The sequence below is a fragment of the Camelus dromedarius genome, chromosome 1 (genome assembly GCF_036321535.1).
Source record: "Camelus dromedarius isolate mCamDro1 chromosome 1, mCamDro1.pat, whole genome shotgun sequence".
Classification (NCBI taxonomy): domain Eukaryota; kingdom Metazoa; phylum Chordata; class Mammalia; order Artiodactyla; family Camelidae; genus Camelus; species Camelus dromedarius.
In genome coordinates, this window is record NC_087436.1 from 118,757,557 (window position 1) to 118,780,350 (window position 22,794).

General features: G+C 54.8%; 1 protein-coding gene across 2 annotated transcripts in view; it reads right to left on the reverse strand.

The window, feature by feature from the left end:
* Window positions 1-1,799: 1,799 nt before the first annotated feature.
* Window positions 1,800-22,794, reverse strand: part of JAKMIP1 (janus kinase and microtubule interacting protein 1) — a 125,824-nt gene continuing 104,829 nt past the window's right edge. Inside the window, exons 12-20 of one of the 2 annotated variants that reach the window (XM_064488211.1) lie at window positions 20,098-20,160; window positions 18,155-18,253; window positions 15,521-15,622; window positions 14,757-14,810; window positions 14,145-14,210; window positions 8,215-8,283; window positions 6,234-6,311; window positions 4,192-4,395; window positions 1,800-1,826 (exon numbers count right to left, since the gene is read on the reverse strand). In XM_064488211.1, the coding sequence (XP_064344281.1) occupies window positions 1,815-1,826; window positions 4,192-4,395; window positions 6,234-6,311; window positions 8,215-8,283; window positions 14,145-14,210; window positions 14,757-14,810; window positions 15,521-15,622; window positions 18,155-18,253; window positions 20,098-20,160 (747 nt within the window). In that variant the 3' untranslated portion in view covers window positions 1,800-1,814. Of the gene's footprint in view, window positions 1,827-4,191; window positions 4,396-6,233; window positions 6,312-8,214; window positions 8,284-14,144; window positions 14,211-14,756; window positions 14,811-15,520; window positions 15,623-17,863; window positions 18,254-20,097; window positions 20,161-22,794 lie in introns of those variants that run through there. The other variant, XM_031437641.2, reaches the window with a different exon arrangement.

Here is a 22,794-nt window from a genome sequence, read left to right on the forward strand (position 1 = left end):
TGACCTCCATCACTAGAGGTAGGTCTCCCCTGTTCTTGACGTGTATAGCAGTGGAAGTATGCAATGTGTATCCTTGGACAGGGTCTTCATAAAGCCCGAACGTCAAGGCTAGACCAAGACACGGAGGTGCTCTGGGCGGCTAATGAAGATCGTGGATTCGAAGTAGCATCAAATGATGTACTTGTTCAAGATTTATTTACCGGGAGCCTGGGAGCTGAGACCGAGGAAGTGAGTGCCGGCAGTAGGCATGCCTGCTGCGTCCACCCAGATTCTTAGAAGCCCCCTTAGCTCTTGGTTTAGGATGACCAACTGTCCCAGTTTGCCCGGGACATTCCTGGTTTTAGCCCTGAAAGTCCAGAGTCTGGAAAAACCCCTCAGTCCTGGGCAAACAGGGACAGTTGGTCACCTACTTGGCCAGTGTCCTCTGGGGTTCACACCCACCCTCGGCGGCTTATCAGTCCGTTCCATCCAGTTCTGCACAGCATTCCACCCGGGGCGGGGGGCAGGGGCTGGCAAGTGTGCCCTTGTCCAGTTTGCCATGTGTCCAATAGCACTTCGTCACCCTTCAAGGGCTGGTACCCCGGGCAGCTGCCCAGCTGGCTGCAGCCTCGCCAGACCTGATGCAGGTGGAGACCTCACTCCTTGGGGGACGCTGTCAGGCTGAAGGGCAGGCAATTCCGGTCAGCCAGAACTAAGCATGTGGACCCCTCATCGGGCCCCAGGAAGCCTCCTATGCATTGATTCCTCAAACTCAGGTCGGCATCACCTGAAGGCCTTGCTGGTCCCCGGGGCCCCGCTCCAGGGTTTCTGACTCAGCAGTTCTGGGGTGGAGCCTGAGAGGCTGTATTTCCTGATTCCCGGGTGATGCAGACACTACTGGTCCAGGGACTTCACTCTGAGAACCATCACTGTGGGCATACCCACCCACTCATCGAACATGCCTCAGCTGGCCCGGGGCCTCGCGGAGTCTGTGGTCCAATCAGACTCAGACTATGGCGTTACACAAATACACAGACGGTGCACTGGATGAGCACAGGTGTTGTGGAGAAAGGCAGGCAGGGGCAGGGAAGGGATGGGGTGCTGTCTTATCTGGGTGTCCAGGGAAGGTCGCACAGCAGAGAAATAAGGAGTGTAAGCAGCTGAGGTGCGGGCTGGGGGGCCCAGAGGAGGCACAGAGCCCAGCGCATGGCGGTTTTCCAGGTGCAGAAGAGGGAAGGAAACTTCAGGCGGAAGGAATGGTGTCTGCCCTCAGCTGGGGTGCAGGGTTGGGGAGCAGAGCTCAGAGAGTCTGGAATGTCCCAATGAGAAGCCTGAAGATCTGGGGGTGTCCTGGGAGCTAGTGAAGGGTTTTAAGCAGGGAGATGATGAGATGTAGATTTTGGAAAGGTCACGCTGGGCAGCAAAGCAGAGGATGGACTGGCACAGAAGAGACGTGAAAAATACTTCTGCTCTCAGATGTGTGGCCTTGGGTAAGTGATTCAACCCCTACGGCCTTGGTTTCCTTATCTGTAAATTGGGGGTCATAGTGGCACCCACATCTGAGGGTTTAAGCAAATCCATGCAAAATGAATGCAAACTCATTTCCTTACAAAGCCAAACAAGTCATGGGACCTTGCTATGGACTGAATTGCACCCCCCGCCCCCCCAGTTCTGTATCGAAGCCCTAACCCCCAGTGTGACTGTATTTGGAGACAGGGTTATAAGGTTAAATGAGGTCACAGGGTTGGGCCCTCACCTGGTAGGATTGGTGGTCTTATAAGAAAAGGATGTTCTCTCTCTCCCTCCGTCTTCGCCCTGCTCTAGCCCCTCTCCGTTCACCTTACCACCTGGGGTCACAGAGAGAAGGCGGCCGTCTGCAAGCCGGGAAGAGAGCCCTCACCAGCAACCGAAACAGCCAGGGGCTTGACTTTAGACATCCAGCCTCTGCTGTCGAAGCCACGCCGTCTGTGGTGTTTGGTTTTGGCAGACACTTAGACCCATTTGTAAATCACAGCCGTGTCTCTCTAAGACTAACTAACATTTGACAACTTTAACTTGCACAGAAGTCACCTGGGAATCCTGTTAAAGGCAGTAACAGGATTCAGTAGGTCTGGGGTGGGGCCAGCCCCCAGCTGACATCCATGGACCACACTCAGCAGCCAGGGTTGGACAGAACAGGAGGCTGCCCTGAGTGTTGACATCTATGTGTGTTATTATGAAAAAGGAGACCCCCTTCCACCGGCCACCTCCCGGCACCAGGCGCTCAGTAATCGACCTGCACGTCTCATCAATGCCTCAGAACGATGTATCATCCAATACCGGCTGATACCAGTGCAATTCAGTAAGAGTGAGGGCAGCCTCCCTATACAAGGGGAGGAAGGGTGTCTACCATTGACCTTCAGTAGAATTCTCAACTAATCTGAAAATGATGCCGAGATAAAGGAAAAGCCATTTCCAGAGCTGGGTCGAGCTCTTAATCACCTTTCCCCGTGCAGGTACGTGCAATGGACCGGACAGGCCAAGGGGAGCATATGAGGAAGTGATTTGTCCCTGCGATCTTACACAAACACTCAGAAACCCCTGTATTTTAAATGACTTTCTTCTCTAAGGGAAGCCAGTCCTCCAGCTGCCCACGCAGGCCACATGGCTTGCTTTCAGTCCTTTTAAAAATATTATCTTGTAGGGGAGATGTAATTAAGTTTGTTTGTTTGTTTGTTTTTAATGGAGGTACCGGGGATTGAACCCAGGACCTTGTGCATGCTAGGCACGTGCTCTACCACTGAGCTATATCCACCCTCCACCTAAAAATATGGCCTTTAAATTCTCTCTTTTTTGGGTTTGTTGTTTTTTGGGGGGGGGGAGGCATTAGGTTTATTTATTTAGTTTTTTTAATGGAAGTACTAGGGATTGAACCCGGGACCTCATGTATGCTAAGCATGTGCTCTACCACTGAGCTACACCCTATACCTTCCCCGACTTCCTGCTTTTTTCTTTTCTTAAAAAATCACTTGAGTCCCTTTCCCCATTTCTCTTAGCCTGTGGGTCACGGTGTTTTCCCGCGCGGCATGGCCACACGCGGCGTTGCCCTTGGTCTTCAGGGTGTGCTCGCTGGCCCATCATACGTTCAGACTTAGACTGTAACCAGCACCTTCATGAGATCTGGAGCCTCAGGTGAGTAATGACTTTTTGGTTCAAATACACAAATGGTCTGCTTTCAGCTGGATTTGTGGAATGCAAAATCAACCCCTTCATTCACATTTAGTCAGCAAGTCTCGAAAACAAGGCCCAGGGCTGGGCATGAGCTAAATCAGGCCCCAGCTCAGGGCCCTGCGGGCCCTGTTCCTGAGACACCCGCTCACAGTCTACACTCACGGGGCAGTAATAACAGCCGCCTGCCCTGCTGAGAGCACTTCACACGGACTAGTTCACTGAAATAAGCAGGTATCATTACCATCCCCAAGAGGAATGTGAGGCCCAGAGAGATTAAGTCACTGGTCCAAGGCCACACAGCTAATAAGTGGGAGGACAGGGTTCTAAGCTAGGCTGCCTGGTCCCAGGGTCTGTGTTTTCAACCACTGCTACCCCAGCGGTGACTGCACTGCTGTGCTGCTGTCTGAAATGCTGCTCCCCTGACGCCCGCCTGGCTTCTATTTATCCTCAAAACTTGGCTCAGCTGGGCCCTCAGCTGGGAAGGGACCCCCACCCCCTCACCCCTCCACACTTTGTGCCCACTGACTGCAGACCCCAGCCACACTAAATGGTCAGGATCTGTTCCGTGTTTGGGCTCCCCACCCACCGTCGGCTGGGGCCACCTCAGGTGACTTCACTAGCAATGTGTGACCATAACTGAGATGGTTCAGTGACAGTGTCTTTGGATGCAAACACCCCATGCCTGTAGCCCTGTGCAAGATCTCGTTTGATGGTAACTGGCCATAAGTCCCTCCTTTTTTGCCCCCCACCTCTCCCCCACCCACCTCTTCCCTGCAAATGCCCCTTCCTGGATCTCCCTATAATGCTCATCATCATCACTGCAAATTCTCCATCTCCATCCTGCTGGGGCCCCGCCCCTATCTGCCAAGACCCTGCCCCTAACTGCCAGGTCCAGCCCTTACCTCCCTGGCCCCGCCCCTACCCGCCAGCTCCCACCCCTACCTCCACGGCCCCGCCCCTGCCCGCCAGGTCCCGCCCCTACCTCCACGGCCCCGCCTCTACCTGCTGGGCCTGCTGCAGCATCTCCATGCGCTCCCGCAGGATCTGGCTGTCGAACTCCCGGCTTTGCCGCAGGATCTGCCTGCGCACCTTCTCCACAGCCGCCTGCAGGTCCTCCCGCTGGCCCTCGCTCAGCGCCTCGCTGGCCCTCCGCCCCGGCTCCTGCTGCAGCGCGTTGTACAGAGTGGCCTCCAGCTCCTGGATTTTCTGAGTGGCCCAAATCACACAGACAGTGGGAGGTCACAGAGGGGTGAACAGTAACCACTGGGACCCTGCAGCCGAGGGAAGCCAAGGGGGCGTGGGGTCTCGGGCAGGGAGGGGAGGTGTGTGGGGCCAGAAGTCACGGGGGTGGTCGTAGGGGGTTGAGGGAGCCCCTTTCAGCCCCGTGCACACAGCTTTGAGTCCATGTCCTACATCATTCACTCAAGATGCCCTACTCTGTAACAGAGGGGGTCAGGGCAACAAGTAGTCGTGACCGCCCCTAAAATGTGATTCAGCTGGTTTTGATTTTATCCTTGCCCCGACCTGAGGAACAAGTCTCCCCTTTTATCATGAATATAGTGGGGAAATGTCTCAAACTGCAGGCACTTGGCGTTCAGCTATCTGGGTAGGAATGCCATTTCAACCTGAAGGAAACAGGCAGTGTTCTCCTTGCTGCCTCCCCCGGGAAAGTAAGACCTCCCTGGTCAGCAAAGCACATGAGAGATCAGTGGCCACGGGAGGGACCCTTCTGAAAGTTCAGAGTTTTGATCATGAGAGGAAGTTATTTCTTTTCAACTTTATGACAAGACACTTCAGCATAGTGACCCGATAGGAATATTTAGGGACAAAAAGAGAATCCCCTCCTTCTCTGCCTCCCTAACTCCCACCCGCAACCCTTGCTGGAATGGCTCCTTCTCTTCCCAGGATGCTGGAGACCAAGCACCACTTTTGATGGAAGTTGCCAGGAAGAGGCAGGAGGCAGCTGGAGGCAGGGGGCCAACGCGGGCAGCCCTCTGCGGCTGTGGCCGCCTGCTCTTTGCAGCCTCCTCTGCCTTTGTCCAGCTGTGCTAACTCCCCAGAGGAATTCCGGGTCCGGCAGGCCGGGATCAACTTTGGCCAGCAGGCACCGGCTTCCCCTCTCCTGACCCAGTGGTCGCCCCTGGGAAACACAGCCAGGGGTCCACGTGGAACTCCCAGCCCTGGGGATTCAAGCCAAGAGCCTGGACACGAAGGGCCAAGGGTGATGGTGAAGGGGGCCAGCCTTGACTCCCAGAATCTCCCACCCATGCTAAGCCCAGCCACCTGCTCTCTGTCTGCATAGAAGTGGGGGTTGGAAGGTGACTTTTGGTTATTGACTTAGGTACAAACCCACTCTGTAAAATGGTTGTAACTGCAAACGATCTGGGCAAAGGTTTGCCCCAGGCTTTGCACAAAGAGCAGCAAAGAACTTCAAAGCCTCTCTGCTGTGGGGATGTCCTAGAAATGCCCCCTCTCCCTTTATGTCAGTCCCCCTCCAAGGGGGAACTTCCCTCAGTGCCAGAACCACTCAGCCTTGAGCGTCCTCAAAGCCGTGTGACCTATGAGCCCGAACGTGATCCCTCAGCTTAGTCCTCAGGAAGCCGGGAGCCAGCTCCGTGCCCAGGCGCGACGTTCCACCGGACCTCACAGCAAGCCACTTCTGTTCTGATCACCCATCACCCGACCTCTGCTCACTGCTTTGCCTCTGTGTTCCTTTGTGACTGTCTCTTTTTGCTCTTTATGGTAAAACTTGCTTTGGTTTTTAAGCATAAATAAATATTAATAAGAAAAAAGTTTCTTTTCATTCATCTGGAATGATTACTAGAACTGAATCAGCATGTCTAAAGAAGCCATCCAGCTAAGGAAATATTTTTGAAAACTCATGACTGGTTTAGAAAACTCGACAACGTATCTGTACGGTCATTCCAGTTGCGACTCTGCGGATGGGGCTGGGGCTGTGCCCACGCAGCCCTGCGAGGACCCCAGACGCGGCCTCGGCCCCGAAGGGAAGAGCAGCCTCTAGTCCAACCCACTTCCGGTCCTACCAGGTAAGCCTGGTCAAGGGCTTGCTTCCTGTAGTCCAGCTCCTCCTCCAGGTAGCCCTTCTGCCTGCTGAACAGGTCCTGGAAAAGAGGAGGCGCCCGAGGTCAGATCAGCGCGAGAGCCCGTCACCCCGCAGCCCTTCCGAGCCGACCCACTCACACTTGCTAGAGAGTGACTGTCGCACTGAAGGGGGGACCCGCCAGGTGCGCAGGTGAGAAGGGATGCCAGGTCTGCCCTGCTCTCCCTGCACGCATCGCCCTCACCAGCCCGGGAAACTTCATCCAGCCTGTCCTGACTCAGCCCAGCTTCCCTTCCTCTTGGGTGCCCGACTGCAGTGAAGGGACCCCTTCTGACTTGGTTCCCAAGCCCTGATTGCAGGAATCCTTCTCGATTCCTCTTGTCACATTCTGGGGGCCGCCTGAAGACCTTTTTCTCAATAGTTCTCAGATGCGCTCTTCCTCCCCAGAGCGGCACCCCCGTCCCGGTTAGCCTCCCTGCTGTACGCCTCCTTCCCTCGGCCTCCTGGCCACTCAGTCCCCGAAGGCATACTCTCCCCAGAATGCAGATCGCTTTCTATTACTGATTGGAGGGTTTCAGGGTTAGAGGTCAGCTGTTGCAGCCACTTGATTTTATGGAGGAGGAAACAGAAGGCCAGGGAGGACCAGTGCCTGGCCCTAGATGCCACAGTTCCCAAGTGACAGAGGAGGGACTAGAAACCCAGGCCTGGTGATGCAGTCCAAGGCTCTCTCCACACCACACGCTGCTTCTGAGACAGGCTGGGACCTGGGACCTGGGACCCGGGGCTGCAGTGCTCACACCATGGAAGGAGCAACAAAACACAAATAAACTATAAAGGACTTAAAATAACCACGTGCCTGCGCAGTTGGGGCAAATCATGAACAAGACACAAAAAGACCAAAACCCAGCTGCCATTTCTGAGGTGTCAGGAGCAAAAGCAGGTCCTGCACAGCGATCCTTGCGCACAGGACCACCAAGGGGGTGGGCAGACCACCTCAGCCACCCCGCTGCCCTGACCCGTGGACCCGCCCCAACCTTCACCGCATTTAAGGGACCAGCTCGCCCCCTACTCAGGGAGCCAGCACGGGCCCCTGTTACTTGTTCTCGCTCCCTGGTGCTGCAGCATGAGCCCCAGTAAAGCCTTGCCTGGTTCATCATCTGGCCTCTTATCAATTTCTATCGATTAAGGAAGCCAAGAACCCCAGGCGGTAACACTTCCACACTTTGTGGTCCTTCCTTGCTCCATCACCTCTCATCTCTACTTAGAAAACTTGAATTGGTCTTCAAAGGCCTGGGAACCATCTCTTCTGGGAAGCCTTCTCTGACATCCCCAGGTCGGGTAAAACGGATCCCTGGACCCTGCTATAGGCTCACAGCCCCGGGGGAGAGTTGCCAGTGCTGTTTATCAGGGACCCGCACGTGCCAAGCCCTGCGCACAAACAGGCTGTGAGTCCAGCGTCTCACCCCTGCAGCCCGGCGAGGCGGATTTGGGAACCCACATCTAGCAATGAGGAAGTTAAGATCCAGGGTGTCGCTCCCCAACTCCCATGGCCAGTAAGGGGCACAGAGAAGACGGGAGCCCCGTCCAGGCATCTCCAAAACCCCCGGGCCAAGTGCCTCCGTCTCATCGGCGTGTCCCTCCCAGTGTTCCCATGCCGCATCGTGGCTGGTGGCTGTGAGCACAGGTCCCCACCGGCTTGCGGACTAGACCCGCAAGGCAGGGACCCGCTCTTCACGACTGAACCCTTAATTCTGGCATAGTGTCCGGGATAGCAGGGGCTCCAAAAATATGTATCAAGTGAATGACTGAATGAATGGATAATAATTACACAGAACAGCAAGTAAGACAAAGCAAAATTTAGAAATGCACGCAAATCAATACGAAATATGCACAGAGCCTCCCCCGGAAGTGAATTCTCTGAACTCTGCCCAACCCCCTCCCCCCCGGGGTGTCACATCCTTTACCTTCTCCTTCTCCAGGTCTAGCATCTTCTGGGTCAGGGCTGCCTCCGTCCCCTCTATCTGCTTCAGCCACTGGAAGACAGCGGGGACAGAGGGCGCAGCTTGTGAGCAGCAGTGCCCGTGGGGCCAAGCGTGCAGGGGCCCTCCTCCAGGAGCCTCCTGGCCCGGGGAGGGTCCCGCCGCATCCCAGGGTGGTCCTTGAAATGGAATTTCATAGTCTGGACAGATGTTTTGGTTCTGACAGATGTTTGCACGGGGATCATGGGTACACACGCATGTGTATGTACACCCAGGTGAATCTGTATGTACGGAGGCTGCGGGTGTGTGTGGTGGGGATGCCTGATTCAGTGTGTAGGGGACATGAGTGTGGAAGGTAGGTTTGTGCCTCTGGGGGCCCCACAGCCGGGCAGGCGAGCCTCCCTGCTTCGATTCTGCCCAGCACTGTGCTGGTGGCTTCATGCCTGGGACCTCATCTGGTCGCCCTCACCACCACCCCCCGGAGGAGGCAGCGTCACCCCATTTTGTAGGTGAAGAACGACAGCGGAGTTAAGTCACTTGCCCAAGGTCACACAGGTGGGAAGTGGGGATTCCAGACCCAGCCCACAAGACTGCACCCCTGCAGCCCCCTGGGGGTGTCTGAGCAGCCCAGTGCACTCTGGGGCACATGCATGAGGGGAGGTCCGGCCATGCAGTGGGTGATGATGGCCTGAGAGCCCCCAGGCATGCTGAGTCCAGGGCAGGAGGGTACTGATTGCATGTGCGTGGGCCCCTGCCGGGGGCGGGTCTGGCTGCCTGTTCTCAGGTTTGGGCAGGAGGCAGGCAGCTGTTTCTCAGGGTGTGGGCACGTAGGTGTCTTTACGAGGGGCCCACCTGAGACATGTGCCTGGGTTACGCCCTGTGGGGAATGTTTTAGGGGTGTCCGGGGATATCAGGTTCAACAACATACATAAATGTGCACGTTCAAACTTCTCGTTGCTAAAGACAACAGACGACCTGACTTCCCTGCTGTGGGGCCTCCCTGCCACCAGCCTTCCTGATGCCCCAGCCCCCTCGCCTGCCACGTGCTCACCCCCTTCCTCTTCCTGTGTCTCCCTCTTCCCCCACCACCCGGGACTCTCGGCCCTTGGCTCTCGGAGCCCCTGTCCTTGGCCTTCCCCTCTCCTCCACACTCCCCTAGGGGGCCCACCCTCCCCTATGCTCCCTCCCTCTCTGAACTGTCTCTGAAATGACCTCTGCAGCCCAGATCTCCCCCCGAACCCTGATGCCACAAGAGCCCTGAGCGAGGGCTCACTGGCTTCCCTCTGTTGGGAAGAAGCCCATCTCAACTTGACCATGACTCCTCCCCCTTCACTTCCCAAATGTGGATTCTATCTCCTCCCATTTTCAAAAACCCACCCTCCGCACTCCATGGCCATCACCTAGCGCAGGCCCCCTCTCAGTCTCCAGGCTCACATCTGACCCCCACATCCCTCCTTGCCCACCAGCCCGTGTGTTCTCTTAAAAACACACATCTAACTGTGGAAACTCCCTGTTCCTGCTTAAAGCCCCCGAGGAGACCTCATCATTCCTGACCACAGCTGGGCCACCAGCTAAGCCTTCTTTCACCTCAGGGCCTTCGCACGTGCTGCTCTCTCTGCTCGGAACATCACCACCTCTCCCATCCCCAGCCTTAGCCCCAGGCCTTTACTAAGCTAACAGCTACTTAGCCTTTGGGCCTGAGTTAGCTGTCCCCTCCTCCTGGAAGCCCACACTGCTTCCTGAGTCCATGGGGTCAGGTGACCTCCATGGATCCCCATGTCTACTTGTTCCTGTCGCAGAACTCACCTGACAGATGCTATTGTCTGTTTCTTTCATCCCACTATGTGGGACGTGTTCTGTTAAATGTCCTCACCCAGCATAGGGAGGGCCTGGCATGAAGTGAGCGCCTACTAGACCTTTGCTGAAGGGGAGAGGATGTGGAGGTCTGTGGGGTGTGTGCTGACTCCACAGAGGGAACAAGACCTGATAAAGCTACGACCGTAGAGGCTCCCACTAAGGGCGTGGCCCTCAAGAGCGGCCAGAGCCAGTCACCAAAGCAGCGTGTCCTTGGACATCGCTGGGAGGGCGTGCAGGGTCTTAGAAATAGCAAGCGTATTTTTTGACAAGAAATGAAGACATTTTCATTTTTACTGCCCTAGTGCAAGCAGTCATAAAGTGAATAAAATAAAACAAAAAAAATCCAGTTTTGAATCATCATAAGTGGCTCTTAGAACCAGTGTCTTTTGTAGAACACGGTGTCCAGTTTTTCCTTATTATTTAAAAAAAAAGATTTGCTATGCATATCATGCATGTAAAGGAAAAACGCGACAAGTCCTCGTCAGCTAGCGGGAGAGTGAAATGAGGGTGGAAACTGCGGGGCCTCCGGGCATGTGAGGTCACGGACTCTGCATCAGAGTCCAGCCAGACTTACAGGCCTCACTCCAGGGTGAGAATCTGAATACTCACGGCTGGGCCACCCTTCAGGAGGGAGGGAGGTGGGGACAGTGCTCCTGCCTCCCTGCAAGCCCTCAGGGGAGAAGTGAGTCAGCCCTTGGGGCAGGGGGAGGAGGACATTCATGGGAAGCGCGGCCGTGGGACCCCTGGCCTGGCCGCACCAGCCCCAGGTACAGGGCCCTGATCCCAGAGCTGGGGGCGGGGGCACATCTCTCCCCTGAGACCCAAGTCTCCTTTAGAGAAGGGTCCCAAGGCCTTGATTCCAGGCCAGCCATCAGAAAGCTTGCCCTGTGCCTAAGCCACGTTCTCTAATCTGTTGATACCAGTGAGAGCGGGGAGTTTTAAAAACTCCCATCTTTCTGATTGATCTTGAACTCGAGGGAGAAGAGGCCTGGCTTGCAATCCCCCGTAAACCCTCCGATGTCCTGTTTTCAAGCCTCTCCCGACAGCTTGTGCGCCGTGTGCTCTCTGAGCTTGGACATCACTAACCAGACACGGGTCTAGCGGGCGCTGAGACCAGACAGCGTGTTTGCCCGAACCTTCCAGACAGAACAGGGCTTCCCGGGTGGTGATGGGAGGAAGGCAAGATGCCACTGGCAGCAAGATCATCCAGGAACAAAACACCACGTGACCCGCTCACTAGTCTGAGTCACATTCATTCACAGGCTACGAAAGGGGCTTTGTGCTTCCGAACAGAAAGCTGAAGCTGACCTCAGTTTGGTCCGACGCCAGTGTGGACAGCAACTTTTAAATGAGGTCTCCTTGGGGGAGGGGGCTGACTGAGGACGTTGCTGAGAGCTTTTCTTCAGCACTCATCATTCTAAGGTGACCAACGAGGCCCTGTTTGCCTGGGGCTGTCCCCTTTTCGGCAATGAAATCCCCACATCCTGGGAAACCCCTGTGTCCCGGGCAACCTGGACAGTTAGACACTCTCACGGTCCCCTCACTGCTCCCAGTGGGTCCTGCTGACCCAGTTTTCTTTTTGGGGTGCATTCTTAGCACCCAGCTCTCTCCAGGGGGGAGATACAGCACCTCCCAAACACTGGACCTCCGTTCACAGACACGTGGCAGAGCTAGTGTCCCTGAGAAAATGAGCAAACACTGGTCTAAGTCCAGTCCCCACGGAGTGGACTGGGCCCCTCTCACCTGGCACAGAGTCAGGGCCTCTAAATGCCATCACCCTTGCAGGATGTTGGGGGTGGCTGGCAGGCGAGGGTGGCTGGCACAACTCGCAGCATTTAGGGCACAGAGCGTGGTGCCAGGCAAAGCAGCTTGGCGGGGCTCTGCGGTCAGCGGCAGATGGGCGGCAGCTGGCAGGAGTTGGTGTAGGTGGGCGAGGGGGGAGACAGGGCCAAAGCAGGTAGCAGCCATGTGCCAGGCAGGCCCCGTGTCCTCAGTGTACAAGGGAGATGTGCCTCTAATCTTGCACGATGGTTGAGAAGGGGAGCCCTGGGGTGGGGCCCAAGGCTGTGGGTCTGGGTCACTTGCTGTTTGCTGGGTGGCAGACGAGCGAATTGGGAAGGCACAGGGTGGGAGAACTTGGTGCCTGGAGGGGCTGGGAACTCCCTACAGTCTGCCGCCCTCCAGGAGGCTCTGGGGGTTGGAGAGAGGGAGACCCCAGCGCCCCGCCCCAAGTCACTGGTGGTGCCTGCTCTGCTCACCACCCACGAGCACTGATCAGACACATCTGGGAGTCCCGCCTGCCCCAGGTGCTTAGCAGCAGTACTCAGTTCCACTTAAAAATGCCATTTCCTGGGGTCCCGATTCTAGCCCCGCAGGGCTCACAGCTCTCCATTTCGGGGCGCAGGGACTTCGAGGGGGTCTAGACTGGGAGGGGCTTCTGGAGGATAAGGAGGGAACCCTGGGTCCAACATGGCCACATCCTCCGGGGTGGACCGGGCACTGGGCTCTCAGAGGCTCATTCTCAGTGAATGTCGGAGTGAACGCTGAATAAACTGAAAGCCTTTGCTGGACACGCTACGTGACACCCCATCCCCACCGGGAGGCTACAGGCACATTCGGCTCTGTCAGTGAGAGGGATGTTTACAGGACGCACACCACATGCCTAACACCTGCAGTCACCAGCGTCTGAGGAGCTGCCAGCCAGCCAGGTGTGACATCATCATCCCCGCCCCCCGCCCCCCAACGCTGTTCACCTGAGGACGCAGACTCAGCCAGGTGACAGTGCTGTGGGAGTCGCCACGACCACCTGTGTGACCTCAGCAAGGCTTCGCTGTAAGTCTGTTACCAACATTTAATGCCTTGTACGTGACTGGGGAGGACGGACAGGTGCCTGGGGAAGAATACTTACATTCTAAATGTCCTTCCAAAGATTCTGGAAGGAACCCTGATTAAGATTGTTATGACCTCACCATTATAAAAATAACATTTTAAAGTTTAACTCTTGTGCTTTAAAAGAGAAAGATCTGTATTAAAAAGTTGTGTATGTCTAAAATATCCTAAATTAATGTCAAAGGCAAACCAGGAATGTATTTTTAATAAATACAGCAAAAGTTACTATCTTTAGGATGTAAGGCACGCAGGGAAGTCAGTGAGAAAAACCATAGTCATAAGAAATACGTATTAAATAAGTGAATAGATGACTGCATGGCTGAATTAATGCATGAATGAATAACAAACAAACTCGATGGAAAACGGTCCAAAGAAATGTAATTACAACTCACAAGGAAGAAGAAAATGGATGATACACACAAAAACTTCATCGCTAGTGCTCAGATAAATGAAAACATGATGTCACATAATCTTTGCCTATCACATCGGCAGAGTTCTCAGTGGTGATAAGCCACGTTGAACGAGAAGCCAGCAGCGGTAACACTCAGGTAGCGGGGACGTTGGCACCACTTTTCTGGAAACCATTTGACAGCATCAAAGCTCTGAAAAACTCTTACCCGTCGGCCCAGTGGTTCCACGCCTAGAATCTATCCTGTGGAAGTGCCTTAAAATGTGGGGAGTAACTGACGGGTAAAGATGTTCATCACTGCACGATGCTGAGTAGGAAAACTGATGTTGGAAATGCCCTCAGTATCTGACAGCGGAAGAATCATTAACTGAGGGTAGAGCTGTGGGTGGAAGGTGCAGGGCCACCGAATCCCGTGCTGGGAGCTTACTAAGCAGGATTCAAAACTCAAGTCAAGTATGATTTCAACTAAGTTTTGAAAAAGGGTGTGGGAAAAAAGCCGGAAGGAAATACACCAACTGTCACAGAAGGGTTTCCTCGGGGGGCTGGGTGGGGGTGGTTTATTTCCTTCTGTGGTCTCTGTTTTCTACCATCAGCGGGAGTGACTTTCGATCAGAAAACGAAAAGGCGTGCACGTGCGCATGCAGACGCAGACGGACCAGAAGGCATGCTTCCAGGACAGCGAGACGCCAATGTACAGTTTCTTGTATGGTGCCGGGAAGCTTGGACAAGGTGTACGGACAGAAATGCCGCCGGGCTCTACCTTTTCACACAGGGCAAGCACAGTTCCAGCCTGGATTATTGCAACCTGCTCTTCATTTCTCAAATTCTAAAACACAAAAATGGGCAAGGGCGTTTGACAGGGATCCCACATCACGTGCAGACAGTCAGCCCTACACGCCTCGGAGAGCTGCTCTCCGGACGGCCTCCCCGGGGTCAGCCCCACTCACTGGTGGGCCGGCTGTGACACGTCTGAGGACCCGCCCTCGCCCTCTGGTTGGGGACGTCTCACACGGTGGCGCGGAGCCTTTTAGAAACAGGGCCTCCCTCAAGTCAATCTTTTAAGAAGGCAAAAGTGTCCCTTTCTGATTTCAGAAACCTCGAGTGACCCCGTGGCTCTCTGGGGATCCATCTTTGCGCGCTTCCCCCGTCATCACTCACAGGCTATCCGGATGCCCTAAGTTCAGAATCCCACTTCTGCCGAACGTGGACCCAGCCACCCAACCCAGGAACATGGCCATACAAAAGCCTTACATTGTACTTAGTAGATCTCTTAAATTAGGAAGAAATTAAAACAAAACGAAACAAAAGCCACACAGAGTACACCCGGCTCAAAACAAGGACACGAAACCAGAAACCGATCGCTCATAGTTACCCCATTATCGCCAAGGATATCTAATTTCTTCATAAGTTCAGAAATATTCACATCCTGGAAAAGATGGCCAACGTTCATGTTGTGTGAGCTACAAAGACCATCCACACCAACCTCTAGGGCCATGGTCCTCACTCCTGGATAAAACACCACTCCCTTTCTTGTCTCTTAGGACCTAAGGCTGGGCCGAGTGTTACTCTTAGTTCCTTCCCGGAGGGCAGGGCGGGCAGGCTGGTAACTGATACATATGGACTGAGTTTTATCCAGCACAAACACGGCTTTCTGGAAAGGCTCATGGAATCCCATGGGTCAGAAGGCCTCTCTGTGCCCACGGGCCTAGGAGGACCCCAGGGACACAGCAAAGACTCAGCTGTTAGAACCACCACAGCTCCCACCTCCAGAACACTCACCGCGCTTCGGGCACTGTACTGAGTGCTTCACATTCATGATCTAAGTTAGTGGTGTGGGTGTTGCCACTTAGAACGCCCAGACAAAGAGACTGAGGCTCAGAGTGGCTACGGGCCAGAGCTCAGAAGTGGCCGGGCTGGGGTGTGCACTCAAGGCTGAACAGGGGTACAAGCAGAGTGACATCTGGTGACCCACTAGAGTAATGAACTCTGACTTTCAAAATACGGTGGGGACGGGGGCATCTCGGTAAAAATCAATCCTGTCCCTGGCACCAGGACACCATCCCCTTCACAGCTGAGCCTGGCCCTGGAGGGGGCCCTTGGCCGTGGTGTAGCGGGGGCACCCCCCAAGCACGCTACCTTCACTCCTTCCTGGTGACAGAACAGCTGGAGGGCGCTGCTGTTGTTCTCGGGGAAGGTGCTGATTTGGAGGTTAAATGCTGGCGACCTCCGCTCTCTCTCCTGGGGAAAAGATTTGGTTTAAAAACAGAACTTTATTGGGTTATTTACCACTTGCCATTTTCCCATGTTACTCAGCAAAACCCAATGAATTCCGGTGGGCAAAGGTGTTGCAAGAAAGCGCACATTCAGACTACCGTCTCCTCGTCGTGATGGAGACGCTGTGGCCTGTCTGCACTGCAGCGCATCTCCTGTGGAAACGGGGTTACTTCTTAACCTAATCAGCTGAGAAGCGATGTTAGCAGAGTGTCTGAGTTGACCTGCTGCAGATGGAAGCCCAGGAAGTCGCACAATCATCGTTAAATACGCAGTAAGAGCAAGGGCGTGGAATTCCAATAGACATCGTTATCTCATTTAATCCTCATGCAACCCCACGAGGCAGCCGTTACTGCTTCTGTTTTGTAGACAGAGACCAACCGAGGTCCCACACGAGTGAGCGGCAGGGCCAGGACCCAGACCCTGGCTTCGCATTTTTTTCCATATAATCATCTGATTTGGTTCACAATTTTTTTTTGGAACCCCACTAATACACCAGTGATCATTCTATCTCTGCCCTAGACTCATAGTCAGATCTCAGTTACTAAGGAAGGAAAACAATCATTTTCCCAGAAACGGTACTTATTAATCAAGTAAGAGATACACTTTTTGAAAGGACCAGTCACTTACAGAAATAAAGTATAGCAGCAGAACAGTGCTCTGGTCTCCAAGGTGCTTCCTACACAGAGTTGCCTTTAAACCCTGAGCCATGGACAGGTTGGCCAGCAGAGGAGACCTTTCCAAATCATACTCTGAAATCAAACTGCTTTTAATTTCACAAAATTACGGTAAGTTAAGTAAGCGTGCGTTGGACCGCCGCCTGAAGACTCTGGCAGCTGAACCCATGGGCTTCCTTAGCCATTCAACTAAGATATGTAACCCAGATGGGCACTAGTTCAGATGGCAGGTCCTAAGCAGACGCTCTGGGACAAGGCTAAAGGGGAGAGGAAGGGCGGAGCCATCCATTCAATTAATTCCCACGGAGCCCCAGTCTGGCTAACCAGTTTAGAGAGAAAACCTTATCTCCCTTATTAGACAAGAACAACAGAATTCATCCCGGTTCTGTACAACAGATGCCTTTCCTACATGAAATACTTACATGGAGGGGAACAAAAGAAAGCTCTTATTTTTTTATGAACGAAAGTCAGAAAACTGGTTTCAAATGGCTCCAAAGGATGATGGAGACAAAGAACATTCTAGTGAATGGACCAACGCTTATGGAATTCTGACGAGAAAGATGTGCTGCAGCAAAGAGCTGTGGGAGATTTTCTAACAGCCGCGGACGTGTTAACCACGACCTCCCGTAGCCGCCACTTCTGCTGAGTGAACCAAGGACTCAGGTCACGTTCAGGCAAGACGTGGGTCTGAGACATTCGGGCCAACACAACAAAGGACAAGATGGGAAGTTCCAGTGCAAACAGAATTTCAACTGAAGCCGGGAGAAGAAAACAGAATCAGAGAAGCACCAACGCTGGCCAAGGAGCTCGCTTTTACTGACGGCTCTGTACATGCAAAGGCTTCAGCGGAGGGAGAGCAGGACCAAGTCACCACAGCTGCTTAGAGAACCGGCCACAGACTCAGTGCTGTTTAACCTGTCGATGATGTTTTAAATGGAAACAAACAAAAACAAAAAAAAAAGGATTGTGAAGGCAATACAGTAACACACCCGAGGCAAGATTTTGGCTGGAAGCAATGAAAGCGTCAATACCCTCACTCCGGATCCGACTCGGTAATGGGAAAGGCACTGCAGGTTCTGGAACACGATTTCTACCCGTGAACAATGGTCAACCTCCCTTCTCGCTAAAGAGTAGTTCTGAGTTGCGGTTTGAGTTACCAACAGTAATTGTTTTAGTCCAACGCTGCTGCGGTGCCCGGCTCTGCATTCACTGGATCAAAGGGTTGGAGCAACGTTACAAGCTTAACTGCCTATGCAAGTTATCTCCTTTCCCCCTGCTCACTTACCTGTGTTTACCTTGGCAAATAGAAAAAGGGCCAAACTAGCAGTAAACACATTATAGAGTCAGCTGCGGGCCAGGTCAGACCCCGCTCTTTCAAAAGGTGAGATTCATGCATGCAGGGTCACTTAAAAAGGTGTGCTATTAATTGCAACAGTGCTTCTGTCCAAGTTTGCAGAATGCATACCAGGTGACTATGCATGCAGGAAAGAAGTAGTTATGGAAATGAAACACAAATAAAAAAGGCAAAATATTGCAAAAACAAATTATTTTATTAAGTGCAAAACAAGCCGTAGGCAATAAATATATTAGCTCTGGTACATGTCCAAAGACTTCGGTGAGCATTCTCTCCAGAACATATTAAGGCAGTGAAATTATTCTGAACATACAGATTTGAAAAAAAAAAAAGAAAAGAAAAGAAAGAAAGTGTCACACGTCCCCTTACACATGCTTGAAAACATCTGGGACTTTACATGAATTTCAGTTTGGGCTCAAAGAGAATGTCTGCTCCGTTTGAGAGTTTACAACAGATAGAGTCTCTTACTTCGAGTTCTAGCACTCGGAATTCTAACAGCTCGTTCTGATCCTTTGCATCTTGCATTTCGTTCTTCAGCTGGTTCTCTTCCATTTCCAGCCTGTAAATCTAGAGCAGAAATACCTGCAGGTTAACAGAGGGGAGAACCACTCCCTCACCAGGGGCCATGAGAACACGCCCCTCCATCACGGACCCCCTGAGCGCTGGCCTGAGGGAACAGGGACCACGACCAGAGGGAGGGCAGGGAGGGGAGGCTCCGCAGCGGCTGTGCTGGGCAGGCACGGCCGCCCTTTCTGCTGCAGAGGCCGGGGAGGGCGCAGACGGAGGCCTGCCGGCTCCCCCCTGCGGCCCCCAGCCTGGCCCAGCGGGGGGCCCCTTCAGATGTTTACTGAGCACACAAATGGTGTGGAAACTGAGGCACAGAGCGATCGAGTCCCTTCCTTGAGGTCAGTCGTGGGGGAAGTCAGAGCGACCTCCAGCCCATCCGAGCTCCTCCGGCCCAGACCCGCAGAATCAGCCCAGCCAGAGTCCGGCCAGCTGCACTAGGAAGGCGTACGTGCCTTGTGCTCCCCAGAGGGCTCCGGTGAGGGTGGTAGCAGATGTCCCAAAAGCACAGGTCTGGGAAGGGGGGTTGCCTGGATCCCGAACCCACTGGGAGACCCTGGGCCAGTTACCTAACTGCTTAGTGCCTCAGGCTTGTCCAAGGAGGATCAGGGCAGCAAGGACTAAGACTGCATGGAAACCAGGGCCTTGGTGGGTCATGGGCACCATTGCTCCCTCCTCCCTATCACTACTGGGGTGGCACTGCCCCCCAGGGGGATATTTGGAAACAGTGAGAGACTTTTCCGTGCCTTCCAGAATGTAGTGAGCAGGACCAAGGATGGAAATCTCTCCAGATGCACCAGGCCGACTCGCAGGACAGTGACCAGTCCTGTCCCAATGCCCATGGAAAGATGGGACGGTGAAAGGCCACACAGTGGGTCAGTGCAGAGCTGGGACAGGACCGAGGCCCCCTCCCAAGGGGTGAGGCCAGGCTCGTCCAGCTGGCATGTCCTAGGATGCTTAGAAGCTGAGGCCTAACCCAGGTCCGATCCCACCAGTGTGGGAGGTGCAGGAAAAGCAAAGCTATCCGGATGGAAAGGAGGTTGCTGAGGCTCAGGCGTGAAGGATGGGGACTGACTATAAATGGGCCCGAGGGCTCTTTCTGGGAGGCTGAGAATGTTCCCAAAATTGCACTGTGGTGATGGTTGCACAACTCAGTAAATGTACCAAAAAAACCCCAAACCAAAAACAAACCCAAAACCAAACAAACAAAAACCCACTAACTGTTCACCAATAAGAAAAAAATAAAGCTAAGGTCTTGTCCCAAAGCATCAGATCTACTCCCCAAGCTGACTCCTTGGAAAGTCCCATGACCAGAAAGTTCCATGACGGAGAGGGAGGGACAGGCTCAGCTCCGCCTGCGCCATGCCTCCAGTCCATGAACTGGACCACGACCAACCGAGGTGGGGCCTGTCCTCTCACCTCCACCGGGAGGGGGAGGGGACCTGGAACCCAAGGCCACGGCAGAGGCAGCCTGGGGGCCTGTATCAGGAAGACAGGCGGCCCCCACGACGTCTGCAGGGGCCCCAGGGGGATGGTGGCCCCTATCAGGTTTGCAGGGGCCCCAGAAGGACAGGACGGGCAGGCCCCAGCGTGTCTGCAGGGCGGCCTAAACCAGCTCTGCGGGCCCTGCCCCAGAGGACAGGACCAGGACCAGGCCGGAGACCCCTGGAGTCAGTCCCTGATTCAACCTGAGGAAGATGTCCCTCCTCTGAGGGCTGGCTAGGCCCCTGGGGCCACCAGGAAGGGCGCGGGTGAGACCCATGTGGCCAGAGTGGGCCTCTGAGGTCCCTGGGGGCTGTGGGTGCCAAGATTCTCTGGGAGGGGGTCCAGGTGTTTATGCGACATACCTTTTCCAGCAAGTCTTGGTTTGTTCTGATGAGCAGCTGCTTCTCCTCAACCCATTTGGAATCCTAAGGGAAAGCACTAAACATGTTCACGCTCACTGACGCAAACAGACGGCTCAGTAACAAAGTGAGCGTCTGTGGGACAGACCGCTCAACATGAAACTTTGTAGGAAAAAGCGTGAGGAAAGGACAGCGGTTAGAAGGACCTCACCGTCCCATAAACCCTTAAACCCTTAAACATGAAAGAGAGAAACGGCAGGCTTGTGAAGCACCCTCCTCCACGGCTCACACTCCCCAGAGGCACGGGGGCTCCTCAGCACTGCGGACCGAACACCAGCTGCAGTGGGACCGAGGTGGCACCGCGCACCCTCCCCTGGCTGTTCGCGCAACCCGGGGGCCAGCGTCCAGGCCACGCCCGAGGGTCTGCCCACACCCCAACCTGTGTCCTTACAAGGACGCACTCCTGCTCACCCTTCTCCGTCTGGCTCTGGTGCCCGAACTACATCTCTCTGCCTGGCTGAGTCCTGCCTGGAAAGTTCCACGAGTGCAAGGTGCTAAGTCTATCTTCACACTGGCATCCCCAGCGCCCACACGGTGCCCGGCACACAGCCGGGGGCAGCAGACACGGGGGACGGATGAATGGATAAATGAGGGAACTTTCTTCCTTCTTCTCTCCTCGCCAACACTGACCACCCTGCGTCATCCCTGGGTTGGCCCCACGGGCTGAGTCCCTGGGAAGACAGAGCTGTGTTCCATTCATCCTTTTTCCTGTGGCAAGTGGTTTGCAACATCTCCCATCTCTGTGCCCCTTTGCAACATGACCCTGCAGCTCCTCCCAAGGAGACACGACGTCTCTTCCTGCAACCGCGAGGCTGGGCTCGGCTGTGATGTGCTTGGGTGACTGGGGTGTTAGCAAGGGGACGGCAGCAGAGGTGTGGTGTGTACTTGTGCTTTGGGGCTTGCCATTCCTTCTGTTCACCCCCAGGCCCCCAGAAAAAGAAGCCAGCGCAGCTTCCTTGAGGAGGAGAGGACCATGAGGAGAGATCTGGCCAAGACCTGGCACCAGTGCTCAGAAAGGAGAGTGAGGCCACTGGGGGCCACCGAGCTGCAGTCACTCTACTGACACTGCAGCCTTCAGAACGACCCCAGATGAGAGCAGCTGAAGAACTACCAGCTGAACCCAACCCAAACCACTGATCCATAGAACTGCAAGCAGATAGTTTGTTGTTGTGAACAACTAAGCCTGAGGGGGTTTGGTGGGTGGTGACAGTAACTCATATGTCGTTTTGCACACCGAGCACCAAGCCTGGCGCAGGGCAAGAGCTCTGGGAAGTGCTCGCTGAAGGAATGGCTTTGTTTTGTCCTTTGGCAGGAGCTGAGGGGAGCCCAGGCCCACAAACAGGGCTCAGCACCCTCAGATGGGAGGTTAACTTAACTGTAGACCACGAGCCCAGCCTGGAAGAGGGAGGCTGAGGTCAACGGCGGGTTAGAACAGGAGTCTGAAAACAGCCTCATCTGTCAGCCGGACTCCATCCCAGCTGCTGCTGAATCTCCCTGAGCCCTCTTCCCCAGTATGTTAAGTACTATTGCTGGCTCCATTTTAAAGACAAGGAAACTGAGGCACAAAAGATCGTGGAAATTGCCTGAGGTTGTGCAGCAGGTCAGTGGCAGGGCAGCATCTGAGCAGGGGGGCCGGCTGCAGAGCATGGGCTCTTCCCTGCTCTCCTGCCTCCGTGGAAAATTCTGGACCAGGGTTACGTGACCACCAGTTCCTGAGGGCTGGTCACTCACCTGCCCCCTGTTGATTCTGGCTACTAGCCAGCAGCCTCAATTTGAACCCTGGTCACGACCCAAGCCCTCATGCCACTGACTGGACACCAGTCAGAGTCAGGCTAAGCCATCCGTTCTGCAGCTCCTCCCGGGTCCCCGTTAACCCACCTGGAACCTCTCACAACGCCTTCCCTTAACACTCGCCTCCTGCTCCCTGTGCTCCACCACAGGGCCTCTGGTTGCCCGCGCCCGACCCCCTCAGATCACCTCCTGCCCGAGGGCTGGGGCAGTGGTGCCACCAGACACTCCAACTGCCCACACACTCCTTGGCACCTTTGCGGTAGGCAGGGCCATGCGACTGTTTAGGCCAAAGAAAAGTGCTGAGGCAGAGAGCGGCTTCTCCTGTCCCCTGCCGAGGAGGACGCACTGTGGACAGACCGGTACAAGATGGCGCTGCCTCCAGCGCTGGACCCTGAGTGACCACATGGAGCGGAGCCCCTCCGCCTACAGGAGGACAGGCAGCACGCTGAGCAGGACCTGAACCTCGTGGTAAGGCACTGAGAAGTCCTGGGGGTCTCTCCACAGGGAGCCACTGACGTGGAGAGCGTGGCCCGCCCGCACCGACCCTTGGGTTGGCGTGGCTCTGACATGCTAGCCTCTGAGAGGCTGGCCCCCCTGGAGCCCTCAGGACTCCCCACCCCCAGAGATGGGTCTGCGCCCAGGCTTTGCCTCTCTCACGTGGCCCACTGTCAATGAACTCAGAAAACTCAAATTCAGAGAATTCACGCATGGAGGTAATTCCAAGCTAAGATGCTCAGGGGCCCAGGTCTCCCTGTGACAGCCACAGCACGGAGCCCGGAGGCCGCCTCTGCGCTCGCTCAGGGCGGCTGCAGGGACTTGTCCAGCCCCACGCCTGCATCCTCGTTGGCA